Raw genomic sequence first — 21,932 nt, 5'->3', positions numbered from 1 at the left:
AGGGTTGAACAGTGGGATTTCACATTACTTTATTGGAGAAGATCTCAAAGTACCTGTTTTCACTGCCTGTAAACCATAATTTGAGCTATCATGCAGGATAAAAAGTTATTTTTGTTTTGTTCTTATTTTAACTCTCTCCCTCATGAAATGTTACCTAACAAACAAATGAGTACATCTGGCTGGTGTAGATCTATAAAAAAAAAAAAAAAAAAAAAAAAAAAAAAGTGCATGATGAAGAATGGAATGTGGGCTTGAGCAGTAAAAAGAAAAACTATTTACATCATCAAGCAAGAATCCGGTGTCATTACTGTTTATTTTCCACTGACGCTTCTGCCAGATTCGTAGGGTGAGATGTACTCTTAGATCTCCCTCGTTAACTGAAAAGTTTAAACGCAAAACTGAATATAATGCAGTGGCAGGCATTCCGATCGTTTCTATCATTTGAATCAACGGCCACTACTGAATTATGACCATAGCTGAAGAATTACCGATTTCCTGGCGGCTGACAGCGTACATTACTGTTAGTGTGGGAGTGAGTCAGCAGCTATGGCTAGCCAAGGCTCAGTGTGCCTCTTGTAGGCCCAGGGGAGTTCATTAAGATATTTAGGCAGCGTAAATGCTGTGACACTGATAAAGAACAGGAGGTGGGTGAGCGAGCTGGCAGCGCAGACTAAGGATGACTCAGACATTCTCTGAGTCTGCATGAATGAGGTCAGCAGAAAACCCTGCCCAAAAAAAAAGGACACCAGATCTAAACAAAGGAATCATCGTTACATGGAGAGAGAGAGAGAGAGAGGGGAAAAAAAAAAAGTAATAAAGTACCCGATTTCTTAGTAGACACACTTATCCAGGGTGACTTACAATTTTTACAACATATCACATTATTTTTACATTTGTAGCCATTATACAGCTGGGCATTTACTGGAGCAAAGAGTACAACAGCAGTGCCCCTACATGGGGATTGAACCCTGTGCTCCCGAGTCCAGAGCCCTAACCACTACTCCACACTACATCGCTTTATTATATGGGATAACTGCAATGGTGTGCTTAAGGGTTCACAGTCAAAAGCAAATAAAGAGATTGATTCATTAATGCATTAATTAATTCATTCAACACTCAAACTGACACTGGTAGTTTTGAATGAAAATACCATGTCACAGATGTTAATTTAACATGGCAACATCTGGCACCACACATTCATCAAGGGCAGGACTTCACAGTCACTAGTTCACCTGCATTTTTTTACTGCAGACATTTGCCATCAAAAATATTATTTTCAGTCTCTATCATTGTGAACATTGTGAATGTTTCATAAACTCTTTCCTAATGAAGCATAAAATGTAATTTTTAAATGAAAACTAATAGTGTGTGTGTGTATATATATATATATATATATTTTTTTATCATTTAGCAAGGTGATTGTACTGAACTGCAATGAATTGTATAAGTATCAATATTGTATATGTTTCAATAGCAAATCTAAAAAACATTTAAATCCTTAATGCTAAGAAAAACATCAAAATTGTAAATTGAATAACTACTATTACAAAAGTTTATTTTTATTAATTGATGTGACTTGGACAATAGTCTCTCCCTACACAATTTGTTTACAAATGTTGGCATTTGTATTTTCTAATTATAGATATTTAATAAAAAAACAACTGATTCCAATTATAAAACTTTACAAAATAATACTCAAGAAATCCCAGGCTCAACTAGTGCCACAATCTCACAAATAAGCTATTAATATGGAAGGAACAAAGCTTGAAATCTCTGCAGGAGGGGAAGTTACAAACCAGGAGTGTATTCTCACCAGATGACATCAACCATGAAATACACCAGTTTCATTGACTGCAATAGCTAAATATGGACGAAAGTTGGAAGAGTAACTGCAAGTCAAAGGCTTCTTGCCAATTACTTTACGTTTACTAATAAAGGGGGGAGGGTACTTTGAAAGAATCGTAACCTTATATTTTTGTCGAGGACCTGAGATTTGGTTAGATATCCTTTTAAGGAATCTTTTACACTACAAAAGACAAAACTGTCACATATATGCAGGGGAGTTAGGAGAGTTTAGCAAGTGTCATTTTTAAACAAGAAAAAAAATGAATATCTAACATTTGCGTGTATACACATGTATTTATGTAAATTTAATGTCTTTAATATATATGCTGAGAAAAAAAAAAAAAAGAGGGATACAACACAGTCAAGAGGCTATACCAGCTGACTGCCCATTAAAAGTGGATCCCCTTTTTAAGCTCGTGATTTCATCACTGTTAGATGCTGTTCAGGTAATTAAAATTGTTTACGACTTCTGGTTGGGGAATCATCTTTCTCAGTGATGCCAGGTGGTGGCAAAGGAAGAATTGTGACGGATGTCTATGCTGGCCGAGCTGTTCAACTGCTTGAATCCTTGGATGCAGAAAGACGTGCATCTGATCAATTCAATGTGTGACCATCTGTTGATGCCAGATTGGGGACACATTATAAAACCACCAATCTGTAGATGTGATGTCCCAGACAAGGTTGCTGAACATCAGAAATTCACAATGCACGGAAATGTCAATCCACTGCATGTGGCCTGAATACCCACTGCAGCACATCAACTGGATTCTCCATTAAAAAAAAAAAAAAAAAAAAAAAAAAAAAAAAGAGTTGAGGTCAGGCAGAACAGTTGCATTTCCAGCAACTTCATAATTTGGCATCTGTTTTGTTCACTTCTGATGTCTTCTGTCCAACAGTGACTGATGTGCTTGTGCATTGAGAGCCTAGGAGCGGTGCACTGAGCGTAATCATTTTGGAAAGGACTTGCTCATGTCATTGGCAGATATCAGCTCTGAAGGTAACAGACAGCACATCAATGGGTCAGGTTCCCAATACAGAGCCAGCCTTGGACCCTCGCACAAGAGCACTGACCTAGTAGTGTTTGTCCAGATAGCAGAAAACTCCTGTTGTCCAATTGCCAGCATTGCCTTGGATTAGTTTAAGCGAGATACTACAGAGGTTATGGACTGGCCAGTGTGAAGTCCAGACAATTAATCGTCAAGTACACCCGTTGGCCGATTTGAAAATAGCACGTACAAGTTGTAATCCCTCATATGACACGGGACAGCCTGGCTTCAAGTGAACAGGTCCAGATTCTCAAGATACAATGTGATGCAGGACTTGATCTTATTGGATCATATGCAGAACTCATCATATTAAATTATTATCCTTTAGAACCAACAGATGAACAGTTAAATCAAATGGGTCAAAAGGGTCAAATGTCACCAGTGTTTACAAAAAGCCCTACAAATACACAGAAATTCAAGAAGGCCATTTCTACAGCCATCTACTGCGATTTATTTACCCTTTACACTTTCTTCAGAATGACTGAAAGTGATTAAAAATCACTTTACATTTGATTTTGTGAATTACAAATCATGTGCAAAGTGGAGTTAATTGCATTAGTCATCACTTTCTCATAGCAGATCAGAGCCTGAAAATAAAATAAAAAATACCACAGAGACATACATTGTATTTAAACTCCTACAGACTAGTGTTTTCCTGCTCTTTTCACTGCTCAATTCACATTGCTGTAGGAGGGAGCTATTAGTGGTACCCATACACGGGATGTGTGCAACTGTGGCCAACAGCTGTTCTTCACACTTCAGTCTGATACTGGAGGGCAGCCGAATGTATCGGTTGACCTAGTCAAAGACTGTAAGTCCTTTATCTTACAACTAGCCTCTGGCTATTGTATAGGTGCAGCAGGAAAAGTTAGGGTTTTGTGCTTTAGTACAAAACAATTTCGAAACAAGGGGTTTCGAAAGAGCACTGTGGCATTGTGTTTTACTGTGTAACGTTCTTGAGTCGTGGTGGGTTCAAATGGCACAGGAGGCTGATCTCCCAGCTCTTTGTGCTGATCAGATGATCAGCTCAGTCTGAGCTTGATCAGTGGCTTGATCCAAAGCAGACATTAACTGACATCATACATCTAGCAAAAACATTGTCACTAACTTAGGACTTCTTGCAGAGGGAAGTAGTAGTGACGCTATTTTTTGATGTTGTTCGGAATGATAGTATCACGAAGCACACACATGCTTGAAAGACAAACGGATTCATCAGAAATTAAATCAAAACGTAACAGTGTCGTAAAGTTCACCAATCACACAAAGTGCAATGATGCAGCGGTGCGCCGAATCTGCCCTGTTCAATCGGATCAGTGCCAGCAACCCATTACCATGGAGGGCGCATTTAATCCTCTGGCCTCCCAAGACATCGATCGGACAAATTAGAATACTTCTATAATCTGAATTGCAATGATGCACCCTCTTACGTTCCAGACACAGAGCATGAGCAGTATGCAGACCTTGAACAAAACCAGCAGACAGACAAGGGCATTCTGGCATTTCTTAATTAACTGATTTACATCTGGCTTAAAATCTGGGAATGTGTGTTTTGTCTTTTTTTTTTACCTTGGCAAAAGTCATTCTTGAATTTCATTTCAAATTTCTATTATGTAAATACATCTACTCATGAACTTAAATTGCTTCCATTAACTGTAACAAGAACAGATTAATAACCAACATAATTAGTAAGCCCAGCTGGTTCTGTGTACATTGGTGAGCTAGAATAGGTTTTTCTTCTTAAAACAGTGTTCTGGGTAAATTGACAGTGCACCGGTTACAAAGGTGAGAAAATGTGCAAGTTATCTGCAAGTACTGGAATGATTTTTATTAAAAAAAAAAAAAAAGCAAATTCTCTAAATATTCATGTAAATGCTACTGAAGGTACAATGAAATGTCTTGCTCAAGTACACAGAATCCTGTTCTCCTGTAACTCGCGATAAAATGTCAACATTTGATCATTACTTGAAAAACTTTCCTTCCCAGACATAGAAGAAACGGCAAGGTACAGAGTATACTTAATCACAACAAGTCAATTTTTCATTTAGTTTCACATTAGCAGGCAGACATCCCGCAGGTATTAAATCAGGCTCTCAGTAGCTACCTGAGACTACATCCCAGAGATGCTACTGGGCATCACACAAACATCCCAGATAACAAACCAGTAAAGATGTGCTACTGTGCATTAACATTTGATGACATATGGTCTTCAGTGAATTACAAGCAATCAGTCACTTCCGGTACTTCTGTCAAAAAAATGGTCAGTATATGTAAACTAACTCCAAGATACATAAGAAATAAAAAACATGCCAGATCCAGATTCGATTTTTTAGTGTTTGAGGGAGAGGGAGGGGGTGCAGAAAATGGCAATGACTCCTTAAATATTAATGGACCCCGTGTTACTTTGCATGTTTTTGCCGTTGCTCACTTTATCTTGGTTCCGTTTTTAACTCCTTTACCCAGCATTCCTGCGGATTGAGTTCCGAGTGCTCAATGTGTGACAAGCTGGGACTCCCTGCCTGGCACTTACCTTCTCTGGATCTCCACCTCCTCCTGCGACGGTCCATTCTGAACCTGAGGGGACAGCTGAGGGGTTGGTCTTGGCAATGTGGGGCCTGCGGACAAACAGGAGGAGAGCAGTTCAATCGTGTTTCCGTGGCTACAGGTTCATATAGAGTCCTAACATGGAAAAGCCTGCAGCTGCCATCACGGTAGATGGTTAACTAAACACAAACATGTAGGACTGTACCTGAATTCATTACCCACTTATTTGTGCGTGACTTTCCATACTTCCATATCACCCTTAGTGCACTTTCTGCATCAGGCATATACTATCAGGAACAGTGCAATGTGGGAATATACATATATAAAGCAAAGTTGTACAACAAACCTTGAGAAGCCCTGACAACCTGACTAGCCTTGACCATGAAGCAAGTCATTATGAACAGTTAAGCTGATGAGCGTGCTTTGCAAGTTTATCAAAGTCAGGTACCATTTTTTTTCAGCTGTTGAGATCTGCAGAATAGAGGACAAATACTAATAAAATATTCACCAATTAACCGAGATCTGTGTTTGGATATATTGTAGTTCATCAGAGAAGTTTTGCTCAGACACAAGTCGAGCCAAACAGACCCAGCATCTTCTGTGCCAGCTAATTTAATGACGCATTAGAACTCGAGTAGAGTGGCTGTGTCAAACTTATCCCTCAGTGTAGTGTCGCACTGGAGATCGATAAGCTGAAACTGCAGGTTAGGTGGCGCTGTCTCAGATGTATGAGAGAGGGCGTGACACAAGCTCCAGTGAGTCCCCAATCTAAAAGAGTATCGCCTTGAAAACTCCGCACCCATGTCGCTTGGAATAGCACTATTTCACTGCGCATTGTGGCGACACACTCAAAACTGCTAGAGCTGTAAACTGAATAAATGTCATGTCACTAACCTACCTGTTGAATAGTCGTACAGCTCGTGCACAAATGCATCATTTCAGCTTCACGTTTAAATGTCCCAGAACATCCATTGCAAATGCAAAGTCGCAACAACTGTTGCAGGATTGCGAGCGCACACTGAGTTTTACAAAACAATGTGGCTGATCGCACGCTCTACAATGCCACCTACAGGAATGTGTGTGTACTTCAGGATAGTTGGCTACTCCTGCATTACAAACTCACAGTATGCGAGTGATTATTACTTGGATGAATGCCCACGGGCCGGATCAAACTCTCTGGGGGTCGGATGCGGCCCGTGGGCCGTAGTATGCCAACCTCTGAACTGGACTATACATCCTTCACTACAGGTTATGGTGCAAGAACAGTTGTCTCAGTCTATAAAGTGTCTGGATTACCAATAGAGATTAAGAGGAAAACATTAAATTCAATTAAATCTATTAAAAATGAAGACAAATGTTTGCAAGGGTCTGAGTTTAAAAATGAATTCCTGTGAGTTCAACCGGAGTTCCAGACTGGAAGAGTGAAAAAAAACGCACACAAATTAGGTTTTTGTCAGGGGGTGGAAGGTGCAAAGAAGAAAAGATTTGCCAGAGCAGACAAATGGATATCAGATGGTGTTCTTGTGAACAAACAGGGCGCCATCACACACTTTCAGACTGGGGGTGGAGGAGCCTTAGCATTTTTTTTTCTATAATTTGATTAAAAAAAAAAAAAAAAAAATACTGCAGAGTAAGAACTGTACTCCCAACAGCCAGCCGGCTAGAGGGTATTATTTTCAATGGTGTCCAGGGAATATTTTTAACACTCTCAGAAAGCAAGGCCCACGGAAACGAGAGGGGAGAGTGCGGCGCGTGTTGCAATATTAGATTAAATCACCTTTTAGTACAGACTGAAAGTACCTCCATCATCGACTATCATTTTTCCTAGGACATGCTGTAACATTGCTGGGCAAAGTATTCCAAAAATGAAACTGTCTCTTATTTCCCCCTCAGTTACCACCACCTACTTTTGCATTTTTTTCAGTTCACATTCTAGGAATGGATGCTTTTAAATAACTTCTGGTATTTATACCTTGTAGTATTTGAAAGATCTCATGAGGTGGATGAGGCTCACTTATTTTTTGGTCTGTCATCATAATTCTCATAACGTAGACTTACCTAATCCACTAATCATACAGGACTCTTCTGTAACTTAAACTTTTCAAAGAAAAGCAACTTAAATGTAACAAAACAAAAACATAGAAAAGGATTGCTTTAATAGATTGACTAATTATTTTCTCTTCAACAAATATAACTATACATTAATGGTGTGTGAAAATGCTGTCCATCACACACAACCACAAATAATCATGTGTGTTCAGAAAACAAGGTATGTTAGCCCACCACTAATCCCTAAAATTTACTCAAGGTGGGTAGCAACAACAATTGGGTTCTTGATTCCTTAAGCAGCTTTTCACATAATGAGCCACGGAATCAGAAATGCAATAAGACCACACCACTTCCTCTGTTGCCGTGGAATTGTTTTTCAGTGTACACACCAACTAATCCAACATTACAGGAACGCAAACACGTGGCACAATGTTGGCTAATGTGTGCCAGACGCAGGGTGCCAGTGCAAAGTTACTGGTCACAAGCATCTTACAGTAATCTTTTATTGTGCAGCAATAAAGAGCCCCATTGTTTTAGGACTGGAGTCATTGTAAAATAAAATCAATATGCTGAGCAATTAGATTTACTTTAATCCCATATCTATCAATACTACATTGCACAATAAGCACCATTCCGAACAGCCAACTTCCTAGTATTGTGGAATTTTAACGAACCACCAGCAGTTTCAGGATCTGTATCCTACAACAGCAACAACGTCAAATGAAAACAAGTTTTATTTGTCAATTCTCTTTAAGGAACCGAGTTAGGGAGGGGGCTGTTTTGGCAATATGAGGTTTTGCAGTTATCTTTACCAGGTACTTTGGTCCGTTAAGAAGTCTTACACTCAAAAACAATTATCCTGGATAGGGCTTATGGTATTGTCTTTGAAGATGTACCACTTTACAGACAGGTATTAATGTCAATCATCTTCAAAGAATCCTGAAAATAAAAGGAGTATTCTTGAGGGGAGTGTCTGTAATGTGAAGGAAGTGCCTCAAGGTTCTATATTGGAGCAGAAATTAATTTTAAAGATTAACAGATAACTGAATGCAAGGTGCTAGTTGGATGCACATATACGCATGTTACAATCTCTAAAAAGTCTGTTCTTGTTCTGGTCTGTTCTTATGAAAGGCACAGCTTATATTTGAGCTTCAAAGGTCTGAAATGGTGAATGAGGATATATATATATATATATTTACTCTAAGATTGTTGACTAACAGTAGTGCACAATTTAGGTATTTTTCCCTGAACTAGACAATATATTTAAATGAGGGCCTAAATTTACTGGGAAAGTGGAATACAGTGTTTTAAGTAGAACACAATCTCACAAAATGAGAAATGGCACTAAGAGCAGGTTAGACAAAATCTAATTTTGGGTGAGGCAGTTCATTGTTAAGCATTCATCTGCATTAACCTATAATACAAATCAAAGATGTTCTGTTTTTTCAGTGAATCTTTTGTTGAAATGCAAAGCAAAGTAACCAAAATGTGCTAGGTCAAGGCAGAGACATTTACAAGAAATAAATAACTATTCTGTGCCACGTGAAGAGAGACAGAGGGGGAAAATAAGAGCCAACAGCACTTGAAAGCAAAAAAAAAAACAAAAAAAACAAAACAAGGAAGACTAATTCCACTCCCTCAAATGAAAGATAAGGGGCAATCAGTACAGTGGCAACTACATTTTATTGCATCCTGGCCTGGACCTGCATATGAACTGTGCAATTCATAGAATAAGAAAACATCCTCCTTTGTTGATATAAAACAAATTATGTGATGCATCATATAATATAAAGGATTTTTTTCTTCTATGCAAAACCCCAAAGTATGTATCGCACATACCAAGGGAGAGGAAGCACTTCCCCTCAGAAATTCTACACACACTTGGATGGAAAAACAGATGAGGAGCGAGTGAGGAGTGCAATTAACCTAATCTGGTATGCTTTTAGCCTGCAACAAACAAGGGTTCAATATATAGCAGAAGCATAAAAACAGGCCCTGTAAATTCACTACCACACTTAATGTTACAAGAAAACAGAAACCACAGCAAACTAACCACCACAACAACAACAAATAAACACCACCTACATGAGAAGAGGGAGACATGGTAGCGTTTCTGGCAGCAGATGTACTGCCACAGTCCCCCGGCACCTTCTTTGGGTGTGGCCCCAATCCCCACTTCCACGGGCTCCTTGGAATTCAAGTACATCCCTCTGCCTGTCGCATCCTACAGCCAGAGAGCCCACTGCCCCGCGAACGTCCTCAGCGACGGCTCGCCCAGAGCAGCACTGCTCTACAGGTCTGCACCTCTCTCTGCAGGCTGCCCAGGCTCACAGTGCTGTGCACAGTCGGGCAGGTGGGAGCGCTGCCCTGGGTTATTGTTTACAGAACATTTTCCTGCAGCGCTGAACAAACTCCTGCATGCTGTTTGCACTTCCTGGCCGTGATCAATTATTCATGTTGTGAATTGCGAAGGGCACAGTGTTGCTGCCCTTCAGATTACAGAGGGTCTGTCAGCTGGAGAGCCGTCGGTTTAGATCTTTGCTCAAAGTTAACCCTTCTCCAGCTGGAACTTATCACCGAAAAATCAACAGCAAAAGAAAAGCAGCCGAAGTCTCCAGCATATGTAGTATCAGTGCCTGAATATACTCTACAATACCTTTTAAAAATATATTTCTATTCCGAGTCTTTCACTGCAGAATAAAAAAATAATATTACATTGACCCCTCATAGCAAGCCTTATTCAAAATGCAATTTCCATGTATCCTTCACATGCTATAGACAATCTAATTAGTGATAACGTCCATTTCCTGCCCAATCCTCACTGTCAGTGCCTGGTCAGGCTGCTGTATGGCAAGCTGGAGCAAAACTGGTTTAAGCATTCAAAGCCAAACGGCTGCACAGCAGGGTGCCATTGTGGGTGTAGAGGGTGTTTTGAGATGAAGCGCTTTCAAATCCTGATTGTGATTAAAGTGGCTAACTAAATCCTTCAGCGAACTTTCCCCCCCTCCTCCATGTGAATATTGTTTTTCTTTTCTCCTTGCTGTTGTTTACTGTGTGAAGCACTCGGTGGTAAATTGTTGCAAAGGCCACTCTACTGAATACATTTATTTGAATATTGTCAAGACCTCAGTAAAGTTTTAGTTTGGCTAAAAATAATTTACTCGAGCAGTGTCAAGCTGCTTTTTTGTATGCTAGAGAGAGAGAGGGAGATTTTTTTTTACATCTTCATTATAATTACTCTGGACTAGCATATATTTTTCTTCATGTAGTCAGCTATTCCCCCTGTATTCATCTAGAGCAAATTAAGGTTCAGTGTTGTACACATATTGAAAAGCATAGGCCCAGTGTGGAGACTGCAGTACCGCAGAGACAATTTCCCCCTCCGTTTCACACCCCAGTTCCGGTATTTCATTCTGTATGCATCTGCTTTTTAAAACGAATCAACAAAAGCAGGGTCCGTCTAACAACAAAATATTTTGGGGAGGATTTAAGAGTAGCAGCAGCCCCAAACTGGCCTCATTTTCTAGCAAAGATGTACAGTTATAGAGACTCGGATATCAGATAAATCGACTACATGAACTTTCCAATAATAAATAAAGCCATGTCTGTAGAGGCGCAGAAGAAAGCGATCCATTTTCACTGAAATGAGTGCTTTTTTGTGCCAAAAATAAGTAATACTTGGTAATAATAAGGTATTTTTTATTCATGTCAGTTTCTGTGAGGTAATTTGATTAGTGTGGAAAAGAAAAGGTTATGCAGTAACTCAGTGGTATTAGTTACTGCGTGAGTTTATTTTCCTGTTACTGCATTCAAAGCAGAAACTTTGGAAAATTTTAAAGAAACATTTCTGTTCAGACAAATGCAGATAGACTAAAATCTTCTAAAACAGATTAATACTATTTAAAGGTCTAATTTAAGACCAACTGTATTACATTATCTGCCTTAAATATAAACTTCACAGGCATAATATTGTTTATATTATATTGTTCAGAGCATCACCCACACCAAGCGTCAGATTTATTCTTATTGCATTTGAATTTCAGTACATTTATTGAGACACTGAGTGGCAAGTGTTTCTCCACATTTCCTAATATTAAGGTGAAGTTCAAGTAAAATATATTGATTCATCAAGTAAAACATATAGATCAGTCATTTTAAGAGCTGCGATTGTATTACATTTAACCTAGAACAGCACAAATTACCCTAATAAAAGCTCTTGCGTAATTTCTGAAATTTAAAATCCTACATGGCAGAATGCGGAATGATCAAAGACAGCACGGTTATCACAGATATGTATACCAGATATTGCTGAAGCAAAATAAAAATCTCATTTTTTTGTTTTGTTTTTTAAGCTTGGGTATGAGTTTGAACATCTCTCAGTTTCATCACTGGTTGCATGACCTTCACTCCTCCTGTTCCAAGGAAAGTTCAGTGTTGTGTTCATAACTTTTTTTTTTTTTTTCAGATCACCACACAATACAACAGTTAAATCACTTTGCAGAAAGTCACCAGCCAATAACCGGGTAGTGGACTAGCATTATATTCTGCTGCAGTTCCAGCACCATATGGGTCTGAAATTATGGGGACTTCTCCACAGAGTTCAGCCTTCATTGCATCTGTTATGAATGGAGACAGGAAACCTTTCACGCACAATTAAAAAGGAAAAAAAATAACAGATAGCAGGGGGAAATTGAACAAAATCTGTGGAACGTTTTTACGGGTGTAACTTGAGAAGGTAATAAAATATATTTCCACTGCATTCAACAGCTTTACAAAGAAAGGCTGATACAAGGGTTTGTGACCCCAGCTCCCCATTGCACTCCTCCCCCTGCTTGCCTGCTTTTTTGGGAGTGCTTGGGAGACACAGAGTCTGGCCACAGTCAACAGGAGAGTGATCCCTTCAACTGGCCACAGCCATCCCAGTCAGTGCAGGCAGCAAAATAAACCCCCCCGATACTAAATAGCAGCACATGATCTCAATGAGAAACAGCAGGGAGGGTGGGGGTCAACTTCCTTAAATATCTAGGATGAGCTACGAACTTGAGAAGAATTTACACATCACCTAATAAAAGCAGTTCTGCATGGGAACAGTGGGCCTGAAAGGACGAATGGCAAGGAGGTAAGTTTTATTTTAGGAGCGGTGTCAGGCAGAATTTACGGATCAAAAGCCCTGTCAGTGTGGAATGAAGATGAGCTCAGGAAAGAGATATTTTACAAATCTCAGGTCCGGCTGTGAAACATGCCAGCCTTAGCATGGGGCAGGGAGGAAAGCTTCATACCCAACAGCATTTCAAAGCAACTGACCTTCCTCCCTCCTTTTTTACCAATCAAGTCCAGGTTGTACACCTATGCAATAGTATGTGGTGGTAAAATCAGGAACATTGTCCGTGTTTCGGGTACAAAAGGAGCACTCCATCTAGGAATAATACACCGGACTTGACTACTATTCCCGAACCAAAATACAGGATCTGACTGAATATATCTCTCGCCACAGAAGTCTGACGGGCTGCAATGGATAAATGTAGCAAATGCCCGAGTCCTGTACCTTAGCTGTGATAATCACACAGGTGACCACTTAAGGTGTAATAAACAGGGACTAAAGGAAAGCACAAAGCTGTAAAGAGTAACACATTTTAAAGTGTGAAAGAATAGGGTTTTGATTATTTATGAAGTGGACTAAATAGAACATATAAACTGCTCAAATGCAGATTCAAATTTAGATATTGTAGAGAATATTGAACAGTATTACTCATTGCAATCTACTCAGCTGCTTTTAATATGGCATTAGCAGACAGGAGGCTGACAAAGTGTGTGTGACAGGGATGAACTGCACACTGCCGTTATTATTCTGTTTGTTCCAAAGCCAATGTGAAGCTCTGTAATGCATCTTATGTAATGCAAGTCCTGGATTAAAAAAAAAAAAAAAAAACTTAAAAAAACAGGAGAAGATGAAGTGCACAACATGGATACACAAATGCATGTGGTACTTCATACTGAAAGGAAAAACCTGAGGCAGCCTAATGTTATTTTATTACCCTTTGGAAAACCCAAAACTCTGGCCCACATTCCACTATTTATTCCTAGTGGTTTGTTGATCTTGTTTTCTGCAGTAATGTTGCCCTTTGAACCCCCCTCCTGCAGTAGAGCAGGTTTATGGGATTAAGGAGGTGCAGTGACGTACAGAGAGCAGGACAGTGTTATTCAAGGAGACGACCGATGTACAATTGTACGAGGTGAGGTATACATTTAGATCTGCACTCATATCTCTACTATACCCAATTCCTATAATTCTGTTTTCATGTGATGTCACTTAAACATGCCAAATGGTATTTTTTTAAGGCACTTACTAAGTACAATACATTAGTGTTTTCTATTCCTGAACAGTACACTGTGTAGTCTACAGAAACATTATGTTGCTTATGTTCTGTGTCCTGACTACCACAGCAGACTGAATACTTCCATTGCAAAATCCCATCTAGTATTTTACATTGTATACAAGGGGCACAAACATCTATAAATAAAACGTATATACAGATGTGTGTATGTATGTAGAAAAAGACACACACACACAGGGAGAGCAAGAGAGACATCAGACAGTGAGAAAGAGAAAATCAGATGGGGAGAAGAAAGAAGCTTGACAATGCCTGCCCTGCCTGGACACATGCGAGCCCAGGGCACAGTTCAACAGTACTCACTCCTCAGGATGATACCAGCCCGGCTGACCTTCATTGGAGGATACCAACCCATCTGAGGGACCGGCATAGTGCACACCCGACACCAACCTCAACAGCAGCGAGCAAACAATCGGCTAGGAAAAAACGCAGCTAAATATAAATGTTGCAGCAAAGAACTCTGGAGCTGGTATTCAAAAAAGCTATTACAAGGGCTTAATTTTTTATTATTTTTTATTATAAAAAAAATAAAAATGATTAGAGATAAAAAAACGTGCTGAAAGACTATCTGCCAGAGAGGAAGCCCTCATCAATGAGAACTGCAACCAGCTTAAAAACTTCTCTGCCTGTCAGGGGAAGAGGAATTTAGCGAATCTTTAAGGGGGTGTTGATACATTCAGAGTGTGACATCGTATCACATGACAGATGTCTGGACTTCCCTCTTCATAGCTGGACAAACAAACCCTTTTGGCACAGGAATGACTCCCTCTCCTATCAAAGGAGAAGAGAAAAATCCCCCTGAGACACACATAGCAACTGTCTCAAGCAAAAATGCTGCAGGGAAACCCGCTGTGCTGCTAAGACCCAAAATATAGACCGCTCACAGTTAGACAGCTTTGAGCCCAGACACACAGGGGGAGGATAAGAAGTGGTGCCTGTCTGACTGGGACCTTTTGTTATTTGAGATGATGTCATACATTCCCAAAGACAAGGAGATTTAATGATACCTAAGGCTACCAGTTATGAAAATGTTCATAGTTTTCTGTTTGTGACTTCATTACACAAGGGTCTTAGACATCCACCAATCCTGCAGATCAAACTGTACAAGAGACTGCCGTTCCTGAAGACACTGTGGTTGCAGATTAAGTTGCAGCCAAAATCTAGCTTTGCTCCTGGAGCGGTCACTCGCTCCGTGGTCAGGTGACCAGGCTAGCCTGAGAAAGGCTTGTACTCTTACGAAACAGTCACTGGAGACAACATGAGAAGATGTGTTGTCACGCCGGAACATGACATTTAAAAACCATCTCTATAAAAGTGCCAGCTTTTAAGGGTTGTGCAACAACTGGATTTGTACACAGAATTTATTTTCTTCTCTATGTAGTCTGAGGTGTGGTTTCTACCCTGCCCCTCAAACACCTATATATAGACATTGGCATCAATGTAGGTTTACTGCACTGGTCATGTACTGTACAGACAGGACAGACAAAACATAAGTGGGACAAGAAACTACCAGACTGCACAAGTAGGTTTAAAGAAAGAGAAAAAAGGTACATTAAAAATACAAGAAAAACTTTAATTTGGTAATTTAGTAAAATTAACCTTTACTTATAATCAATAAGTACTTAAACATTTTTTACTGCACAGTTTAAAATGAAAGATGGTCAACATCTGGTCAAAGATAGTCAACAGCATTAACAGGTTTTAAAAGCCATTACAACAGTGAGCGGTGTCAAGTTTCCTTTTATAAGATTAGCAGTTACTGTGCTGGGCTGAAACGAGAGCAGTCATACATAGAATTTTATTCCCAACCTCAGGTCCAGAGTAACTCCTGGCAATGGTAGTGTCAGACAGTAGTCATATAAATATTCAGAAACCGTGAAATTGTACAAGACAATCCTTTCAAACGAATCACAAAGTTAAGTTCAAAAGCCATAGGGTAGCTATCCTATAACATCAGTAGACTGAGTAAGAGACAATTGAAGAGTACAATGATGAGATGAGACTTTCAATACAGAATCAGCAAAGACCAGACAGCTACCTTCAAGGATGCATAGTAGTTACACAAAGCGAAATCAATCTCAGCACAGTTAAAAGCCTAAAGTAGTCAGGACTGTGAATGATGAATTAAGATGACTGACTGGAGAGAGAGAGAGGAGAGAGAGAGGAGAGATTTCACAGATATGAAAAGGGAACCAAGAACACAAAACAGAATAATGTATTCCAAATTAAAGCTTTTAAAAACAGAACATTGTTACTGGAGTCAGTAATAATATTAGGAAAAGTTTCATAAATGGCAACAGCCAATAAACTGCATTTTTAAATGTATAATATGAAAACTTGATAGACCAATGTACTTTGAATACTAAATGTTTTTGTGGTTTCTGTTTTACTAAAGAAAAAACAAACATGCCCCAGGTGGTGGTGCTGCTGTATCTCATCTCTCTTCAATCTCTAAATCCAAGTTGTGTTGGCTATTAAGCACCCTAACATTACAAATCCCTACCACTTCTACTTCAAAATAAATTGCATTTGTCTGCCAGTTCATTTTCAACTGTCATGGCTTCCATACATGGCTTTCCTTCTACTGTTGCAAGGCAGAGATGACCCTCAGCTGCAAGGTCTACTGGGAAGTGTGAAAACACTCCCCCCTGAGAGAGGAAGTCACCTGATCTCTCCTTTTTCTAAAGAGTTTTCCTTCCATTTAAGGTAAAACTCAAATGGACCCAGCAAATACCATTTCATATATATTTTATATATTTTTTAAATGCTCCAGGATAGGGCTGAGAATGTACTGTAACACTCTTGCCATGAAAAAAGACCCAAGTAGTTTTACTTATTCAGTCATTACAGAATTCATTCCACTTGTGTTTACTTATGTTCTGGGTGTGTGGGCCTACTTTAAAAAAATATATATAATAATCTAGTCAAGGTGATGGTTGAGTGAAACACTGAACCAGACACACCAGGACAATGAGACGATCGACTTCAGCTGACAGCTGCTGCTTTGTGAAGCTAATAAACGAAACAGAGCAGCCTATTGTCCAGATGACACATCCTTTCTCTACCTTTTGAAACACAGCAGTCTCTAAACCACAAACACCTGCTCGTGTCTGCTGAGGACTGTGCATTACATGTAGCAAGTTCACCCACATATCCCTCCATGACACTGAGTCAGAGAAACATACTTACACGGTTCTATTCAAGAAACTTGGAACAGTTTTACAAAACCACACAAGTGATGTCATATGATATGGCAAAACATGTTCGGTCTGCCCCATAGGGTTGTTTTAGGAAAAAAAATATAAACCCTGCTTAATGTATTCTTAAACATGAACAAATCAATTAAACTCAATGCAACCTGACCAATTCCACAAATACACATAAGTGTACTGGTATTCCTTATGCCTTGCGTTGTGTGCTTTGCGACAGGAACCTCAGGGGCAGGCTGCATACATTTCTTCAATGTCAAAACTGGTAACAAGTTTACGGACATTTGATTGAAAGTTGTCAGCATCACTCATCTTAAACAAGAATTCATCACTGTCTGATGAGATTCAATAGATCTATAATGATCAAACCTTTGGTGAAGCTTTAAAAAACTGTCAGCTGAAAAAAAAAAAAGCCAAACCCTTGCAGAAAGAAATGTATCATTGACAGCATAGTATTAGAAATCTTTAATCCATCCTTGCAAGCATGCTGGAAAAATGTAATGGTAGAATTCATCATATTAGGATAAAGTGCAATGCTCTGGATTAGGCTGCAGTAGATTTATATTTCGCATGAGCAAATACACTCATGGTAGTGACATGCCACAATCATACATCATATACATTAATAAAAGCTCTAACTCCAGTAGAAGTTCATCTTTTAAAAACACTGCACATCTGCAGGCACTGCTTAGGTTAATCTCCCTTTATCTTACCAGGAACCAAAAATAAACAGATCACGTTATAACTACCAGAGGCTGGCTTTGTAATTCTTTTAAAATCCATGTTACTTTTTTATTTTTATTTTTTTAGCCAAAGCCCTTATGCAGAAATAAACACCAGAAAACAAAAACAGAATAATTGTGCAATGAGGAGCTTGTGCAAAGCTTAGGTCTCTATATGCTCTTTTTGCAGAGAAGAAAAAAAATCTGCCCTTCTCGCTCTACTCCTCCTGCGGCATTACCACACAAACCCCATAGGGGGTGAAGTAGAGCAGCATTTGAAGCAATAATATAATCCAATCCAAGTAATGATTAGAGTTCAAAAATGTATAAATAATTATCTGTATATAATCCAATAAATTAAGCATAACATACATACAGGCACAGACCCATATACACAAACACACGTTTAATTAACTTTTATATTAACTTCTATCCTTCGTTTGTTTGAATAGTTTAATGGATTTTGAGTTGAGGCAAGTGTCCAATTGATGGAGACTGCAGTTTTTTTTTATTACAGAAGCTGTTTGGAAAATGGAAAATATAAATTTCATGATGTTGCTGTTTTAAGGCAAGTCACAGAAGCAAACTATTAAGAATAATTATACTTTATTCTCTCAGGGGGCACCTACTTGGTTCAAGGCCAAAATGTTTTCTTGGAAAAGGTTTTCCTCTGAAAATAGAAAGCAAGGAAAAAGCAATATGAAGAAACCAATATCATTCACCAAATGAGGATAGAAATATAATGAATAAAATATGCTGAATCAAGTTTAGCAATGGTGTCTTTATAAAGATTTTATAAAATATGAAATCTTACCATAAATGTCCCATTTATATAATCCCTTTAAGGTTTATTAAGTATCATGAAAGAGTCCCATTGTGAGACAAGCAGTGAAGTGTGTGTGAGGAACACAGTCACCTGGTGGGCAGGGTTGGCACTGGCACCAGCAGTCAGCCACAAGCATTCCAGATTGAGAAGTCAGGGGTGAAGGAGCACTCTTCCTGCAGGGCCATGGGGACTTCATTTTATTTATTTTGTTCTGTGACATCAATCTGGTCGTCTCTCAAACTCTCCACAATCCTCTCACACATGACTCTTTCACAGAACAGAGCTGGAAAATGAGGATGACTCGGGCAAATGAGTGACAGAGCAGCTGACTGCGTGACGCTGCTTCTGAGTGATTAGACATATCAGCTCCAAAATACAGGATGTAGCCCAGACAGCACAAAACTCAGGTGTCCCTACTGATGCTCCGGCAGTAACAGTGGACTGGTAGAGCCCGCGATTTACAGTCAAATTTCAACTGATTTTTTGCAGTCAGTAACAGAACTTGCAGCAGCAGTTATTTTATTTGTTTGTTTTTGAGGTTCTGCCACATCTTCAAAGGATTTGCAACACCATAAGGTCCACATTAGTGCTCACCTGTTATGAAAGAGGCTGCCATCGTCATTTCAGCTCCAGGCTTTTGGGAAGACTGCCAAAGAGGCTGGTAAAGCTCTGGCCGAGGCCCAATCATGGGTCTATGAGAAGGGCTCTCCTACCCACTCTGTCCACTGGCACCACTTCTGCTTCTGACATACTGAAATGTGGCTTCATAAAAAGTTTCCCAGCATGATGGTTTTAACTGGGATTCTTTGAGAGACACTTAAAGTGTTCTCACTAGAGAATAAGCAGTGTTCAAATAAAGCACTACTAATATTACACCACCTATCTTAACCCTGGTATATGAACATCCTGGCACCACACCACACAAAATAAAAACCGTGAGCCCGGAGAGAGCTCAAAGCTTTTATATAAATAAATAGTGTAAAAATGTTGTGTACTAGATCTGATTCATATCAAGCTGAACTGCCTTGTGAGAAAAAATAAATAGCCCAGCTCTTGTTCCAAAAAAGCAAAAACAAAACCAGCATTGTACAGCACAGTTCATATTCTGCCAGACAGCTGGGATTTAATACACCTCACAACACCAGGTACCACCCACCAGGGCAAAGTCAGAAAGAGCTGCATCTAACCCTAATAAGGTATGAGAGAGCATTGACTTAAATAAACAGAACAGTTCAAATCCAGTCTTACCACTGTTATACCTCAGTCAACTGTTTTTTTCCCCAACCAGCATGCATATGTCTGCTTGTGAGGCCTATATATGAGCTGCACTACAATGTGATGTCAGAAGATCGGTCTATAGCGAGAAGCTTGCTATCTCGGCCCAGTCGTAGGAATGGTGTGCGTGTGTGTGTGTGTAAGAAGGTGTGAAGTGATTTCCATCATAATTGCTGCCTTCTCACAAATTGGATGAAACATTTTTTTGTGTGTTTATTATCATAATTAGATGGTGTCAGTGATACAAAGAGAACTAGAAAATCTACAGGACTCCTACCCTCCAGGATCAGGGTGGCATGCTCACAGAATGATGCATCAGGCACAGGAAGTCCACTGAGACCAAATCCTTTCATTGCACTAACAGCTGTCCAGTGGAAGGGAATAGTCCAATATGTCACCAGTCATTTATCAAAAGGCTTGCAACATCTATTAAGAACAAGGGAAGTCCTACAGCCCCACTGAGAACAGCTTGCTATTTAAGATAAGTGTTTTAACAGACAAACGGCAAGGGGTCTTCTATGAATTTTACACCCAGAGTAGAGACCAAAGATCTCCAAGGTTCTCTCAATCCCAAACAGCTCTGTTACTGATGCACTGTTATAAAGTACATTTGGCTTACAAAATGCTGTCTACAGGGATACTGTGTAACCCGAAGTGCAGCGGTTAACATTTTTCTGATGAATCATGTCTAAAAATAGCTGCATTCTACACAATGTCCCATCTGTTTTCAATAAAGACTTTTTAAACTAAATGTTAAAATTATAGTTTGGCAAGAACCACACACTCAATAGCCAGCAGACGCCCCCCACCCCTCTACCTCCCAGTTGCATGTCTGAGTTATCAGTCATGGCCACAACACCAAGAACCGGATGTGTACAAAACTCCATGACAAATGTCAATTTTCATTTTGACTGGAGTATTAGACATTGAGTGAAACAGACTAACTAGTGGTACATCGATAGGGGTAAATGAACATATGTGACTCTTCTCAACCACTCCTATTGTTTATAAACATACCATGAACACTTCACCTTTTAAATGTATGCTAAGTATTTCCAGCAAGATCAGATCACATGTTTTTTTGTATTTTTATTTTTTTAAATGGCTTCAGCTTTAAATCACCATTTTATCTCCAGTTACCAAACAGGTTTTCAGGAAATGTTTCTGTTCTTTCATTCACTTTCATTTCAAGTCAGATCATAATCAGACTTCCATTTCTTGAATGTGTTTCGCAGCAGTAGAAGCAAAAGCAGCTCAAGAAGCAACCTTGGTTCAAAACTAACTTTGCACTTTCATAGCGTTCTGATTTCTGGGCATCTAAAATGATGAAGTAATAAAGCAATGAAGGCATTTTAAGGGAAAAGCTAAAATGGTTAATGCAAATGCAACTGTCCTTGTCAAACACAGATCACAATGAAGCCTTGACTTTCATGCCTTCCCCTCCAGCAACAACCTGATCTCCCATGCAAAAACACTCTTATCTTGATCTTTCCTCTCATGGCAGTACAGGTTATGGATGTGACATATAGGAGCAAGTACCTTAATTTTTATTTTTCTAATAACAGTAGATGAGTTTGAACTCCATTACCATGTTCCTTGTTGGCCAGCCTCTTGTAGCCGTTTGACAAAGGCATTTGTTTATATAATAGGAAGTAGCCGTTTACAGCCATAAAAATCCCATTAGACATTTTTGAGTCTTATTTACCATTGTCGCTACGAGATGGGAAGATTTATCATTCTCAGGTTGCATGGGTAATGGGTATCTAAACCCTGTTCAAACAAACAAAATCCAGTGCTGTCAGTTAACCCACAATATCATTTTCTATCAACTGTAAACATGTAAAGCTTAAGCTACAGCAAGGTGAGAATTTTATACCTTGTCATAGTACCTTGGGTATCAGGGAACATGCATACAGTCATCTTCCCACCAGAAGCCAACACACTAACAGGTTTATTATTCACATGGTGGTGTAGCTTACACCTCACACAACGTATTGTATTAATTGGCAATCCCAGCCACCGAAGAA

At 39.3% G+C, this 21,932-nt stretch overlaps 1 protein-coding gene across 8 annotated transcripts in view; it reads right to left on the bottom strand.

Moving 5' to 3' along the window:
• Positions 1-21,932, bottom strand: part of enah (ENAH actin regulator) — a 109,788-nt gene that overhangs the window by 24,793 nt on the left and 63,063 nt on the right. For 6 of the 8 annotated variants that reach the window (XM_066705244.1, XM_066705224.1, XM_066705207.1 and 3 more), the window contains one exon: positions 5,419-5,503. In XM_066705244.1, coding sequence (XP_066561341.1) covers positions 5,419-5,503 — 85 coding nt within the window. Of the gene's footprint in view, positions 1-5,418; positions 5,504-9,566; positions 9,767-14,176; positions 14,465-21,932 lie in introns of those variants that run through there. The other 2 variants (XM_066705268.1, XM_066705261.1) reach the window with 2 other exon arrangements.

The sequence above is a fragment of the Amia ocellicauda genome, chromosome 1 (genome assembly GCF_036373705.1).
Source record: "Amia ocellicauda isolate fAmiCal2 chromosome 1, fAmiCal2.hap1, whole genome shotgun sequence".
Taxonomy (NCBI): Eukaryota; Metazoa; Chordata; class Actinopteri; order Amiiformes; family Amiidae; genus Amia; species Amia ocellicauda.
The sequence above is the reverse complement of the archived record's forward strand: the minus strand, read 5'-3'. Positions and strand labels throughout refer to the sequence as shown.